We start from the raw sequence: 13555 nt of genomic DNA, 5'->3' as shown, positions 1-13555 counted from the left end.
TTAATATGCAATAGATTTCAAACTATCTGGATACACAGAGGTATTAGCAGTACCTATTATATTTAATAGGTTTATGATTGCAAGGTTCCCAGTGGTTTGTTCCAACCACAGAAGAATCAATATAATAGCCAAACAGATCTTCTTCATGTTTTGGCTTGTCCCACTGTACTATAACTGATGTTTTTGTATTTCTTGTTGCCAGTATGCGACCAGGAGCAGATGGGACACCTATGCAAAAGAGATATCAGAAATGTTCACTAGGTTTATAGTAATGGATATATAAACAAGTAGTTGCATTGTATACATTCCAGGATTTAAATCTGACTAGCTGTGACTTTTTCTATTCATTTTGTTATGTGATACATTGGCATAGTTGCTGTACTGTAAGTGATTCATATGTCTGGCTATTCCTATTACATACTGCAGTGCTTTATTGATTTTACTTACATTATATAAAGTAGACTCACTTAAAGTTTCTTCTCTTTGAAGGAGTATCTCAGTTTGAGAACAAACGCTTGCCCTTACAATGAATACTAGCAGAAGAAATGTTTTAAATGCACCCATTATAGTATTATTGAACCTATCAGAAGCAAATGAAACTTACAAAAGTACAAAAACTACAAAAGTAAAAAACAGTAGGAAAAACTACTTTCAAAACAACTGATAAGGCCCTGATTTAGGAAAGCATTGCTATTCATTACAGCAGTTAAGCACATGCGTGAAGTTAAGCAAGTGCTTAACTGAACTTAGTTAAACGGGGATGGATTCCCTGAATATAGATAGACTTAAATCCTGAATGGGGGCCTGAATATCTTTATAGTGAGGTGAAATTCACCTCTGTGCTGAAGGTCTGTACAAGGTCTATGCACCAAGTAACTTCCACTTATGGCCTCAAAATATGGGACATAAGTGGTGCATGGAGCTTGTGCACAGGAGTAAATTTCACCCAGCAGTGAATAATAGCTCACAAAGCTATATCAGTAAAAGGATCAAGTGACTGTAGCCGGAACTGTAGCAAGCAGCACAAAACTAAAGAAAGAAGATGGACACAATTTGTGGTCTGTTACTATTTAAATATAATAATAATACCTTACACGGTACTGCACATTTACCTGGTCCTGCAGCTTGAATGGTAGGAAGGTTAACCATAAATTCCAGCTCAGGTAATTAAATTCTCCCTACCTAAAATGTTCTTGCGGTTTCAATTGAAATGGTATCTTTCACTTCCTGTCCCAAGCTGTCACTGTGCCATGTTCAGCAGTTCCTAGGTGTGGCTGATTTTTAGAGCTGGGTAAAATAAATCCAGTATTTTTATTGCCTACCTCAGTGGAGTGTTCTGCGATTTAGAGTCAGAGTTTAAGGCCAGAAGGGACCAAGACTGACCTCCTGTACATCACAGGCCACCAACACCACCCAGCACCCACACAATAGACCCAATAATCAAAATTAGACCATGGTATTACAGCTCACAGAACACTAGACTATTTTGTGCCACAGGCAGAAGATAGAAAGGACCCGAGATGCACCAGGGCCCGAGGCCCCCGTAATGTCAGGGAAACAATTTAAGTATTTTATGTTTATTAAGTAGGTATAAATCAAAGCTACTATAGAAGTACAAACACAAAATATTTTTATTTCATCCCAAATGATCTCAAATTACCTTATAGGTGGTGAGTTGAATTTTTAAAACCCTGGTTGATATAAGTCAGTATCCATTAGCATTTTATATATTGTGCCATATTAAATAATATAGTTGTTTCTTATTCTTTAGTAAGTATATTGAAATACTGTGATATCTGAGTTCCATAATGTGGCAACTGGTGCTTTCTGTTTGTGACCGCTGTTAAACTGAGTACACAACCACACTTTTGAACACAAAGTAGGTAACTGCTCCCCTAAATTCCCATTTGCATGTGTACATGTGGGATCCAAGTATACAATTTAGGTGAATTTTGAAAAGTAGCCACTGTGTGTGCAGACATATCTTCAACTATCACTGAAATGCAGCCACCTGTGAAAAACTGGAATTCTGCACCAGCAACAATCCTCAACAGGGTTATTAGGAAGGGAAGGAAAGGCTATTTTATCTAACTGAAGCTACAGGGAAATTAAGGTAGCCTATAATTACCTAAACTGGAGTCTGGCCAGGATATCTAGTCCTACTTTTGTAAAAATTCACATTAATAAGCACTGTTGAAGAACGACCAACTGAAATTAATTTAACATTTTAACACTTCCATTACACAGCAAAAGGAGATGCAATAGCTATGCAGAATCCCAAATGCAACAAAAATGTGGCAAGTTGGTTGCCCTTGAAAAATACACCTGTTTATACAATTCAATTTGATTATAATGCACACTTTAATTTTTAAAAGCATACTTTATTTGCATTTTTTTAAGTATCAGTGGCATTTACTATGCTGTCTTACCAATGGTCTCTTGTGCTTGAATTGGTGGTGTTATTTCAGAAGGCTCGCTAATGCCATGCTTGTTTGCTGACAAGACTCGGAAAACATATGATTTTCCTTCTGAAAGATCAAACACTGCATAGCGAGGAGATCTCACTGCAACCTGGGCATTGACCCTTTGCCAGCTTCCACTGCCAACCGCAGACTACCAAAAAATAAAGATGATGATTACTTCAGAATTGTTAAAAAAGTGGGCATATTGGATGCATTCATGAATCTGATGTAAGAAATTAAACCAGAGAATAGTTTTGGAACGGCTCATGCTTTCTTGAGTTCTGACTGACAGCCTGTCTGTGTCTGCTGATCTAGCTAGGCATTTATAGTATGCAGAATACTATGGTATCTGAGTTTTTTAGTTAAGGACTAGATTGTGCTATTTGCATGTCCAGAGTAGGCGATAGAACATGAGTGCATAGTCCCAGGGGGAGCATTGGGTGGCACTGTGCCTAAAAGAGAAACTTAATTTCTCTTAGGGCCCTTGTTGCACTGGGGGAATAGTGATATATTTTATGGAATGCAACATAAACCCTGCATTGCCATGCAGCTCAGTTGGTTGGGGGAGAGGGGGCCACAAGGGCAAGTCCATCGCATCTCAGGTGCAGCCCCTACAATCCTTTGAGCACACAGAGCTCAGCTGCAATGCAAGTAGCCCCAATACAGAACCTGCAAAAGGGCTGTGGGATTTATTACTCCCTACCACACCTTTGCACATTCTATAGAATCAGATCACAACCACACCCTGCGTTCTTCTAGACTTTCACAAAATGACCAAACTAGTTTTGAATAATTCAATAGAATATTAGCTGAGCTCTGTGACAGGTGGCAATTTCCTGCAATACCCTGGACAGCTCTTACTGAGTTGAGTTAGATCTCACTATATTAAGTTTATGTATTACTGTGGCCCAGGATTGTGTGGGGAGAGAGAGCACAGTCCTCCGGGAACTAAGAACAGTGGCAAATTCACTCAGGTTGTAACACCTCCCAAAGGGCACCACAACTTGGAAAGATTTACACACACTGATTCAGACTGGATTCTCTAGAGCCCGGCAAACAAAGAAAGGACACTTTGGATCAGTTAACTGGAATTTAAACTGACTCGAGGTCTTCTTTCTGATCTAGTAAATGGACAGGACCTTCAACAGGACCAACAGGAAAGAGTTGTAATGTCTGACACTGACCAGAGTCCTGGAGTTGGGGTGATCTTTGGTAAGCTTATTAGCATGCCTGTAGGGTTTTTTTATAGTTTTTAATGTTTTCTCTGTAATGCTTTTACCTCAAGAATAAATGGGCCTGCTTAGAAAGAGCTGTGTGGTAACTTAACTGTGGGTGATTACACTTTTTATAGCCTCTGAGGAGAAAAGCAGAGCAGGACTGATTCGGCAGTCTGACTTGGCTGGAGAATTCACAGTGTCCGCAGAGACCTGTGCAGCCTGGAAATACCCTGGTTAGGAGAGAGAAAAATTCATGTCTTTGAACAGAGGGGTGGATGGCTGGGGAGACAGAAACCTGAGTGTAGGTTCCCTTGGTGCACCATCGCCGGGGGAAATACAGGTACAGTTGCCCTGAACTGTGACAAGCTCAACTACTGTCTTTATTGCATATGGAAGAGAGCCCAGACAAAGCTCCAGGAAGCAAGCACTCTGAGAACTCTTCTCTCCATTAATTTCTTAAAATAAACTGTTGACCCAGAATAAACTGAGTCATAGATTATTTCAGTGGCTTTAGGAAAACTGAATTGTCCAGTAGACAGTTTGAGTAAAACCGCCTTAGGACACACAAAGACGGGTGCATAAATGTGATTTTTTTCATGGGATTATATGAACAGAAGATTTAAAAAGAAAAACCACTTAGACTGTAAACTCCTTGAAGCCTAGATAGTCTTTTGTGACCGTTTGGAAAGCACCTTATATAAAATGGGCACTACCACAAATAAATAATAAAAAAAGGTAAAATACCCCAAATCCATATTTGTAAATCTTTTTTAGTGGATACCGCACTTGCACATTGTTCTCTATAGAAAAAAAATAACTTTTTTCTTTAATAAAAAGGTGAAAAATATGGAAAGAATGTTATTATGCTCTGTATTTGATATGTTAGTATTGAGCCAGGACTTGAAAGAATTTAATTGCGCATGCTTCAGTGTGACTGACAAGACAAAAATCAATGTACTGTTTTATATTTAGTTAAAATTTAAAATCCAGATATATTTTATTGAATTTTTTAAATTTTACTCTGCACTGGATTTAATCTGTCTCAGCATTTCTTGTGTACTTGGCAGTTTTCCTTATAGTTATACAGCTGGGAGAACCCCACCTGGGTTTTGTGTTTCGTTAGACCTTTAAACATTCTTTTTCACTGTTGATTATTATGATTGTTCTAAATTTTAAAGGTAGGCTAGATATATGAACTTTAAAATTAATTTAATAGAAGTCTATGCTATATCAAGGATAAAGATTCCTGTTTGCAATGAGTGGATTACTCACATAAGTAAGAACTACTCACAAGAGTAAGGACTTGCAGGGTTGGGCATTCATTTGCATAAAGAAACCTTGTTCTATTAACTTTTTAGTTCTCAGTCTTGCTTTTCTTTAGTAAGTTTTGTATTTAATGAATTGTTCATTTGTCCTATTGCCTGGTATCTGTTCATGTATGTTGTTTCTGTACTTGTAAAACATCTTCAGTAAATCTTGTGCATATGAATATGACCACGTCGACATTTAGGGCAAGATTGTGGGTACACTCTAGCATAGAGGGGTTATGACTCTTCATATTATTTGAATTTGCCTAGCTTACAATCTAAGTATAAGGCAAGAGACAACAGATGTGTACGGACAGACCAATGGGAGATTACACTGAAACAGAAAGTGACAATATTGGTATAAGAGTACCAGCGGCCTAAAAGTTGTCAAGTTTTTTGTAGGCATCACAGCAAAGGAGAGTTTTAAAGAGGGTTTTGAAAGAGGATAATGAGTTAGATTTGCAGCTATTTATCAGTAGAGCCCTGTGCGGATATAAAATTTGTATCCACATCAAATCCCCCAAAATGGTCTGCAGATTTGCAGGGCTCTGTTTATGGGGATCTTTTCCCAAGCACAAGGGACAGCATGAAAGAAAGCATAAAGATGCTTGTTTGAATATTTAACAAGTGGGTGATGAAAGCTGACATGACGGGTCAATCCAAGGTGAGAGTCGACATCTCAATAGTAAATGAGAGACGATAGATAGGATGGAAACAGGGTGTAAAGGGTGTTGCAAATGAAGACAAGCAGCTTATGTTTGATGCAATAGCGAAGGAGGAGCCAGTGGAGAGATGCATACAGAGGCATAACATGGTCAAAGCAATGGGCTCAAAAAATGATCTTTGCATCAGTATTCTGAATGGGCTACAAGCAGGGCAAGATGGCATTTTTCAAGGACAGAGGGAAAAGATGTTTCAGTAATTGAGATACAAGATGAGACCTTGACCTTGAATGAGAGTTTTAGCAGTGTGGATGGACAGCAAAGGCCATATCTTAGAGCTGTTTTGCAGAAAAATCTGCAAGATTTAGACAGTCTGGTTGTGATGACCTAGAGCAGTGGTTCTCAACCATTTTTTACGCAGGGACACCTAAACTTAAATAGACAAACCTGTGGACACGCCGCACCCCACTCTCCTCTCATTATTTTGTTGTTCACAATTTGTTTCTTTATGTTACTTTAATAGTTATCTCAAATACTTCTGTAGAGAAATTATTATTTGAACAGATCAACCAAAAACATTGCAAATTAAAATATTAACAGCTTACCAGATACTAATGATAAATTACAGCATTGCTAGGTGATATATGTGGATATCTTGGAGATGTTGGAGGGGTGTCTGTGTACTGGGAGGATGCTGGAGGAGTGTTTGTATACAGGGAGGAGGTACCTGGGGAGTGTTGGAGGGGGTGAGGAACTATGTCGCACTCCCTGTCACGGGGGCAGGGCAGCTGACACAAGCCCAGAATTCAGTGTCAGTCCATCAGTCAGCACCTCCCTGTGGGCCTCTCCCCCTCCCCTGGCCCTGTCACCCCTCCCAGCCGGGCTCTGATGCCCTGCAAGAGGTGTTTGCCAGCTCCGCTTACCTAGTGGGCTAGGGTGGGCAGGATCTGGTAGCTGCAGCTGCAGCAGAGGGACCAGAGGCAACTGCAGAGAAATGTTCTGGGGCAGGGCTGGGCCAGCCCCGCATGGTGGGGCTCAGGGAGAGAGCACCGCTTCCACCCCGACTCATCTCAGTGGGCTCCAGTAGCAGGGAAGGAGAAGCAGCCCCGTGTAGCAAGGAAAGGGGTCCTCAGCCCCCAGACAGCCGTCCTGTTGCTTCCCCTCTTCCTGCACTGCATGGACACGCAGTGACTGTGGCCACTGGGAGAGCCGCCGCCTATTCACTGCTGGGCAGTCTGGCGAGAGGTGGCCCAAGGCCTTGCCCACCCCCAATGCCCTGTGAGGCAGAGTCTGTGGCAGCCCCTCTGGATGGGTCCCCTCAGAAGGCAGAAATCTGGGGGGTCATGACTCTGCATGCTTCCCCCCACCACCACGCATCACCTCAGGGAAGGACCAATCAGTTTCCAGACCCTCCCCTTGATTATAGTGGCGTATCCCTAAGGGTCTGCAGACCACACGTTGAGAACCACTGACCTAAAGAGATCGAAGTTGAAAATGATGCTTTGGTTACAGGCTTCGGTGATAGGCCGAATGGTGGTATGGTCCACAGTGATTGAGAAAGGAGGTAGCAGGGACAGTTTGGAACAGAAGCAGGGACAGAAGATTAAGAGTTCTGCTGTAGCCATGTTGAGTCTGAGCTTGTGGCTAGACATCCACAAGGAGATGTCAAAGACAGGCTGAGATTTTAATTTGGACAAAAGGAGACAGGTCTGGAGTAGAGAGGTAAATCTGAGAGTTGAAAGCACAGAGATGATAGCTGAAATTGTGTTTGTTGATGGGATTACCCAGAGATAAGGTGTAGAGGAAGAAGAGAAGGGGACCAAGGACAGATTCCTGTAGAACTCCACAGAAAGTTGGAGGGGAAATGAGAAGGATCTTCCAAAAGAGATGTTAAAGGAACGATTAGAGAGGTAGGAAGAGAATCAGGAAAGGATAGCGTCACAGAAGCCAAAGGAAGAGAAGATTTCAAGAAAAGGAGCATGGCTGATGATGTTGAACCAGCCAGCAGGTCAAGAAGGATGAGGCTGGGGTCCTGGTTCTGAGCTTTACTTAGGAAGAGCTCAATAGAGACTTTGGGGAGAATAGTTTCAATGGAGTCCAAGGGGCAAAATCCAGATTGGACAGGGCCTAGCATGTAATTGGAGAAGAGACACTCCAGACAGTGATTGTAGACAGCATGTTCACTGAGCTTACAGATGAAAGGGAGAAGAGAGCTGGAATGCTAGTTGGAGAGGCAAGTGGGGTCAAGAGTGTGGGCATTTTTTTTTAAATGTGAGGGACCAAAGCATGCATGTATCATGAAGAGAAAAAGCCAGAGCAGAGTGAAAAGTTAATGGGATGAGTAAGATGGGGATGAGATTGGGCACAAGGGATATCAGGAAATGGGTTGGGATGGGGTCACTGGAGCAAGTGGAGGAGTTAGGGGAGGACAGCATATGAGAAATGTTTGTGCCAATGACAGGGAAGAGGGGGGCGAGAGTTGGAGGAGAAGGGAAGGCAGGTCACATATTATTTTCTCAGTTTTCACCAATGAGATCCTGTGTGGAGACAGAAATGGAGTCAGGAGGAGGGCAGGGTGTGTGGCGTGAGGCAAAGGTGGTGAAATATGGCTAGGATTTTTGACATTAAATTCAGTTAAAGTTGGAGAAGGAGAGCTGTTTTGTTAGGAGGATGGCAGAACTGAAGGAGGAGAGACTGAATTTGTAGTGGAGGAAGACAACCTGGTCATGGGAATTCCACCAGAGATGTTTCACAGTTAGACAACAGGAGCAAAAGAAGCAGATGTTGGGGGTGATCATCCTTTGCTTACCAGCACAGGGTATCTGTATCCTGAGTAACAGAGCAGGAAGGAGAGCAACCACCACCAGGTAGCAAAATCTCCTCCTGCTCTGGTGGACAGGGAGTGAACATGCAGGAATGGGGAGTGGGTGGAGCTTTGGCTCCTCTCCCACTTCAATGTACAGGCTAGCATAGTTCAGCCCCTGCAGAGGGGGAAGTAAGTTGCACCAGGAAAGGGGCTGGCACAGCTTATTTCCTCCATGGAGAAAAGGGGAACCAGGGACCAAACTGTGAGCCACAATTCAATCTCTGCTGTGTTGCTGGGGAAGGGAAACTGTGTGCTGCCCCTTAATAAGGGCAGATTGCAAAGTACCAATCCAGCCTTGAGGGAGGAGAAGGTTAAGGTGCTGCTCTCTATTAAATTGTTACAATACATTGTAGTTTTGTTCTCATTTTTGATAGCAGTAACAAAATAGCACAGAGGCAATTTTTTATGGCTCTTGAACTTAAATACCCATTAGATCACATAACAACATATTCGATTGTCAATGCCTTCTCTAAAGTCCCACGGTCAAGTCCTGCGAGACCTCAGTGAGTGCTAGTCTTATTGTTCATTTTGCAGCTCCAAAAATTATTTGAATTAAATTGTATGTGGCTTACAGCTCAATGCAACTATACAGTACAGTACCTTCTCAATGAAATACATTAATGGCTCTTTGCCACGGGGAACAGGTGGCTCCCAGCTGAGTACAACATATGTTTTGCTGGTTTCTGAAGCATGTACATTGGTGGGAGGTCCTGGAATCTGAACATCGCCTGGAGGAGTAATAAACTTAGTCAGTGTTAAACCAGAGATTAACCCCAGGTCAGCATTTATGCTACAGCTCATCTTTCCAAACTCGAGTCTATTAAGGGCTAAAGTATCCGCTTTACAGTTTAATGGTTTGCGTCATTTCTATTTTGAAGCACTAAGCATGCAAATTACAAGCGGGGTATTTATTTTCACAACCAAAGTAACATATTCAATAGCACATAGATAGAAGCTTTTCATTTGTCTCACGTGATTTTTCCTTGATCACATTTGAATTACTTTAATCTGATGTGCCAAATGCCTTGGCAAAACCTACTCACTATATGCATATAAAAGACATGTTTGCAGGGCCGGCTCCAGCTTTTTTGCCGCCCCAAGCAGCGAAGGGAAAAAAAAAATAAACAAGCCTGGTTGAGCTGCCGCCGAAGAGAGAGGGACTGCAGGGCTCACCGCCGACTTGCTGCCGGTGCCTGGAGCGGGCCCTGCATGTTTGATCAAAACTGAAGAGTCCAAGAGTTACTATAGAAAACTGAACTAGAAGGAGGATTCACTCAAAAGACTGGAGCATTTAAACACAAAAGGAGCTGAATGTAAAGTGGGCAGGAAAAAAGTATTCATGATATCTCCTACAATATGGGTGACATGACCAGCCAATATAATTTAGAGCAGCCATACAGGCTCAGGATCAGAGGAGTGCAAATGCATTGCACAGCCACCTTGTTCCTACTTTCACAGGCCATTATGCCTCCTGGGGATCAACTGGAGTGTAGCAGTGGTCTGGCCTCACCCCTTTCCATTGCCACACCAAGGGCTGCAAGGATGGTGGCATAGAGCCAGTATAGCTGTGTGCCAACCTGAGAGAATCCTAAATTGCCCAGTTAGGGCAGCTTTAGGGCCACTCTGTCACTGTAGGGATACAAACGGGCTAGGATCTGTCTCAATGGAGTTACACGCTGGTGTAATGAGGAGCAGGATTAGGGCCTAGCAACGTCACCTTCAATCATATTTGTCTGGCTCTGAATAAGATGTCAACAGGCAAAAAGTTCAGAAATGGTAATTCAACATAGGTCTGTGCACATCCTGTTCTCCTGGCTTAAAACATACAGTGTGATGTGGCTTTTGTTTGTGGTTTTTAACGTAATTTTGTCATTTTCTTTTTCTAAGTGCAAGCACAGTGCATAGATAAATGCTTAGAATTTGAAATTAAAAAAAGAAAGAGAAAATGTCTCTTCCAGATGACAATATTAATCATGAAAATGAATCTTTAGATGATTCTAAGCAATGTCAATAGATCCGTGAGCCAGCCTGCTATGTAGTTGAAGTTATTTTATCTTTTTTGACACTTTTTTCCCCAATCAAAATCAGAAGCTTTGAAGTTTGCATCTAACAATTGACATCATTTATTGTCGTTCATAATGTATTTTTATTTGTCTGATTCTCTGCAAATGGGACGTGCGTTCTTTGGATAAACACATTGATCTGTTGAGTTTAAGACACTTGCTGAAGTATCATAAATAAAATTATTTTAAGCTCTAAAAGATCTATTTTTCAGCAGAATGAATCAGGATTGAGCCAAGAGGCTCCCATGAACATCAGTAGAATTCACATAGCTAAATCCCCACAGCGTGTGGTAAATATTCACCCCTTAGAATTCCAAAGATGACATCATATATAATGTAATATTGTACTGGTACAATTAACTACCTCTCCTTACAGATTGCAAGGTCATCTGACACTGGTAGGGAGATAAATTATGTGATCTAAGGAGCCAACATTTTTAAAGCTAGCCTCCAATTTTGCCAATTTAAGTAAATAGGTTTCTAATTAATAGCATTTAGATATATATATTCCTGGCTAGTACCCACAAGTCGGGTATTTAGAAATCTAAATACCTTTGCTGGTGCCTGAAAAATTCAAAATACAAAGCCCTGGGCCTGATTCACTTCTCACATGGATGTAAACTGAAGTAACTGGAATTGCACCCATGTAAAACCAGTATAAGTGAGGAGAACCCTCTGATTATGTGATCTTGTGTAATAGTTAGGGCTGTAAATTAATCACTGTTAACTCAAGCAATTAACATAAAACAAATTAACTAGTTTAAAAAAAAGTCATAATTAATCACAGTTTAATCATACTGTTAAACAATAATAGAATACCAATTTAAATTTATTATAAATATATTTGGATTTTTCTACATTTTCAAATATACTGATTTCAATTACAACACAGAATACAAAATGTACAGTGCTCCCTTTATTTTTATGACAAATATTTGCACTGTAAAAAACAAAAGAAATTGTATTTTTCAGTTCCCCCATTACAAGTACTGTAGTGCAATCTCTTTATCATGAAAGTTGAACTTACAAATGTAAAATTATGTACCAAAAAAAAACTGTATTAAAAAATGTAAAACTTTAGAACCTACAAGTCCAATCAGTCCTACTTCTTGTTCAGCTAATCGCTCAGACAAACAAGTTTGTTTACATTTGCAGGCAATAATGCTGCCCACTTCTTGTTTACAATGCCACCTGAAAGTTAGAACAGGCATTCGCATGGCACTGTCATAGCTGGCATTGCAAGATATTTATGTGCTACATGAGCTAAAGATTCATAAGTCCCTTCATACTTCAACCAATGATTCAAAACAGTGTGGACCAATGCATGTTCATTTTCATCATCTGAGTCAGATGCCACCAGCAGAAGGTTGATTTTCTTTTTTGGTGGTTCAGGTTCTGTAGTTTCTGCATCAGCATGTTTCTCTTTTAAGACATCTGAAAGCATGCTCCACACCTCGTCCCTCTCAGATTTTGGAAGGCACTTCAGATTCTTAAACCTTGGGTAGAGTGCTGTATCTATCCTTAGAAATCTCAGATTGGTTTTGTCAAATCTGCAGTGAAAGTGTTCTTAAAATGAACAACATGCACTGGGTCACCATCCGAGACTGCTACAACATGAAATATATGGCAGAATGCAGGTAAAACAGAGCAGGAGGCATACAAATCTCCCCAAGGATTTCAGTCACAAATTTAATTAACACATTATTTTTTTAAAAAGAAAAGGAGTACTTGTGGCACCTTAGAGACTAACCAATTTATTTGAGCATGAGCTTTCGTGAGCTACAGCTCACTTCATCGGATGCATACTGTGGAAACTGCAGAAGACATTATATACACAGAGACCATGAAACAATAAGCTATTACCAGCAGGAGAGTGGGGTGGGAGGAGGTATTGTTTCATGGTCTCTGTGTATATAATGTCTTCTGCAGTTTCCACAGTATGCATCCGATGAAGTGAGCTGTAGCTCACGAAAGCTCATGCTCAAATAAATTGGTTAGTCTCTAAGGTGCCACAAGTACTCCTTTTCTTTTTGCGAATACAGACTAACACGGCTGTTACTCTGAAACCTGTCATTATTTTTTTAATGAGCGTCATCAGCATGGAAGCATGTCCTCTGGAATGGTGGCTGAAGCATGAAGGGGCATACGAATGTTTAGCATATCTGGCACATAAGTACCTTGCAATGCTGGCTACAAAAGTGCCATGGGAACACCTGTTCTCACTTTCAGATGACATTGTCAATAAGAAGCGCGCATTATCTCCTGTAAATGTAAAGAAATTTGTTTGCCTTAGCAGTTGGCTGAACAAGAAGTAGGACTGAGTGGAACTGTAGTCTCTAAACTTTTACATTGTTTTGTTTTTTAGTGCAGTTCTGTAACAAAAAAATTCTACATTTGTAAATTGCACTTTCACGATAAAGAGATTGCACTACCGTACTTGTATGAGGTGAATTGAAAAATACTATTTCTTTTGTTTATAATTTTTACAGTGCAATCAAAAATAATATAAAGTGAGCACTGTACACTTTGTATTCTGTGTTGTAATTGAAGTCAATATATTTGAAAATGTAGAAAAACATCCAAAAATATTTATAATACATTTAAATTATTATTCTATTATTAACAGTGCAATTAAAATCGCTATTAACTGTGATTATTTTTAACCATTTGACGGTCTAGTAACACTGTCATTTCATTAGTAAAAAACATTGTCAAGATCAAGAACCTTAAAGTTTTCCATGCTGCAGTTCAGAATGCCTACAGACAAAGGCATCGCAAATCTCTTAGCCAGCCTCTGCATTCCATTACAGGTATAAACTCCACTATGTCACACTATTAGTGCAGTTGCACCACTTTAAAACTGATGTGAGAGTGGTTAATCAGACCCTTTTATCTTCAACAGTACTCAGCTATCCTAGTTAACATTTGTATCTTGCTAGGCAAAGTAAGCAGCACAAATACTCTACCAGAACAAAATT

At 40.6% G+C, this 13555-nt stretch overlaps 1 protein-coding gene across 1 annotated transcript in view; it reads right to left on the bottom strand.

The window, feature by feature from the left end:
- The window catches only part of MYOM2 (myomesin 2), a 167696-nt gene that overhangs the window by 50282 nt on the left and 103859 nt on the right, over positions 1-13555 (bottom strand). Inside the window, exons 14-16 of the mRNA XM_043542341.1 lie at positions 9115-9242; positions 2430-2613; positions 54-228 (exon numbers count right to left, since the gene is read on the bottom strand). Coding sequence (XP_043398276.1) covers positions 54-228; positions 2430-2613; positions 9115-9242 — 487 coding nt within the window. The remainder of the gene's footprint in view (positions 1-53; positions 229-2429; positions 2614-9114; positions 9243-13555) is intronic.

The sequence above is a fragment of the Chelonia mydas genome, chromosome 3 (genome assembly GCF_015237465.2).
Source record: "Chelonia mydas isolate rCheMyd1 chromosome 3, rCheMyd1.pri.v2, whole genome shotgun sequence".
Classification (NCBI taxonomy): Eukaryota; Metazoa; Chordata; order Testudines; family Cheloniidae; genus Chelonia; species Chelonia mydas.
The sequence above is the reverse complement of the archived record's forward strand: the minus strand, read 5'-3'. Positions and strand labels throughout refer to the sequence as shown.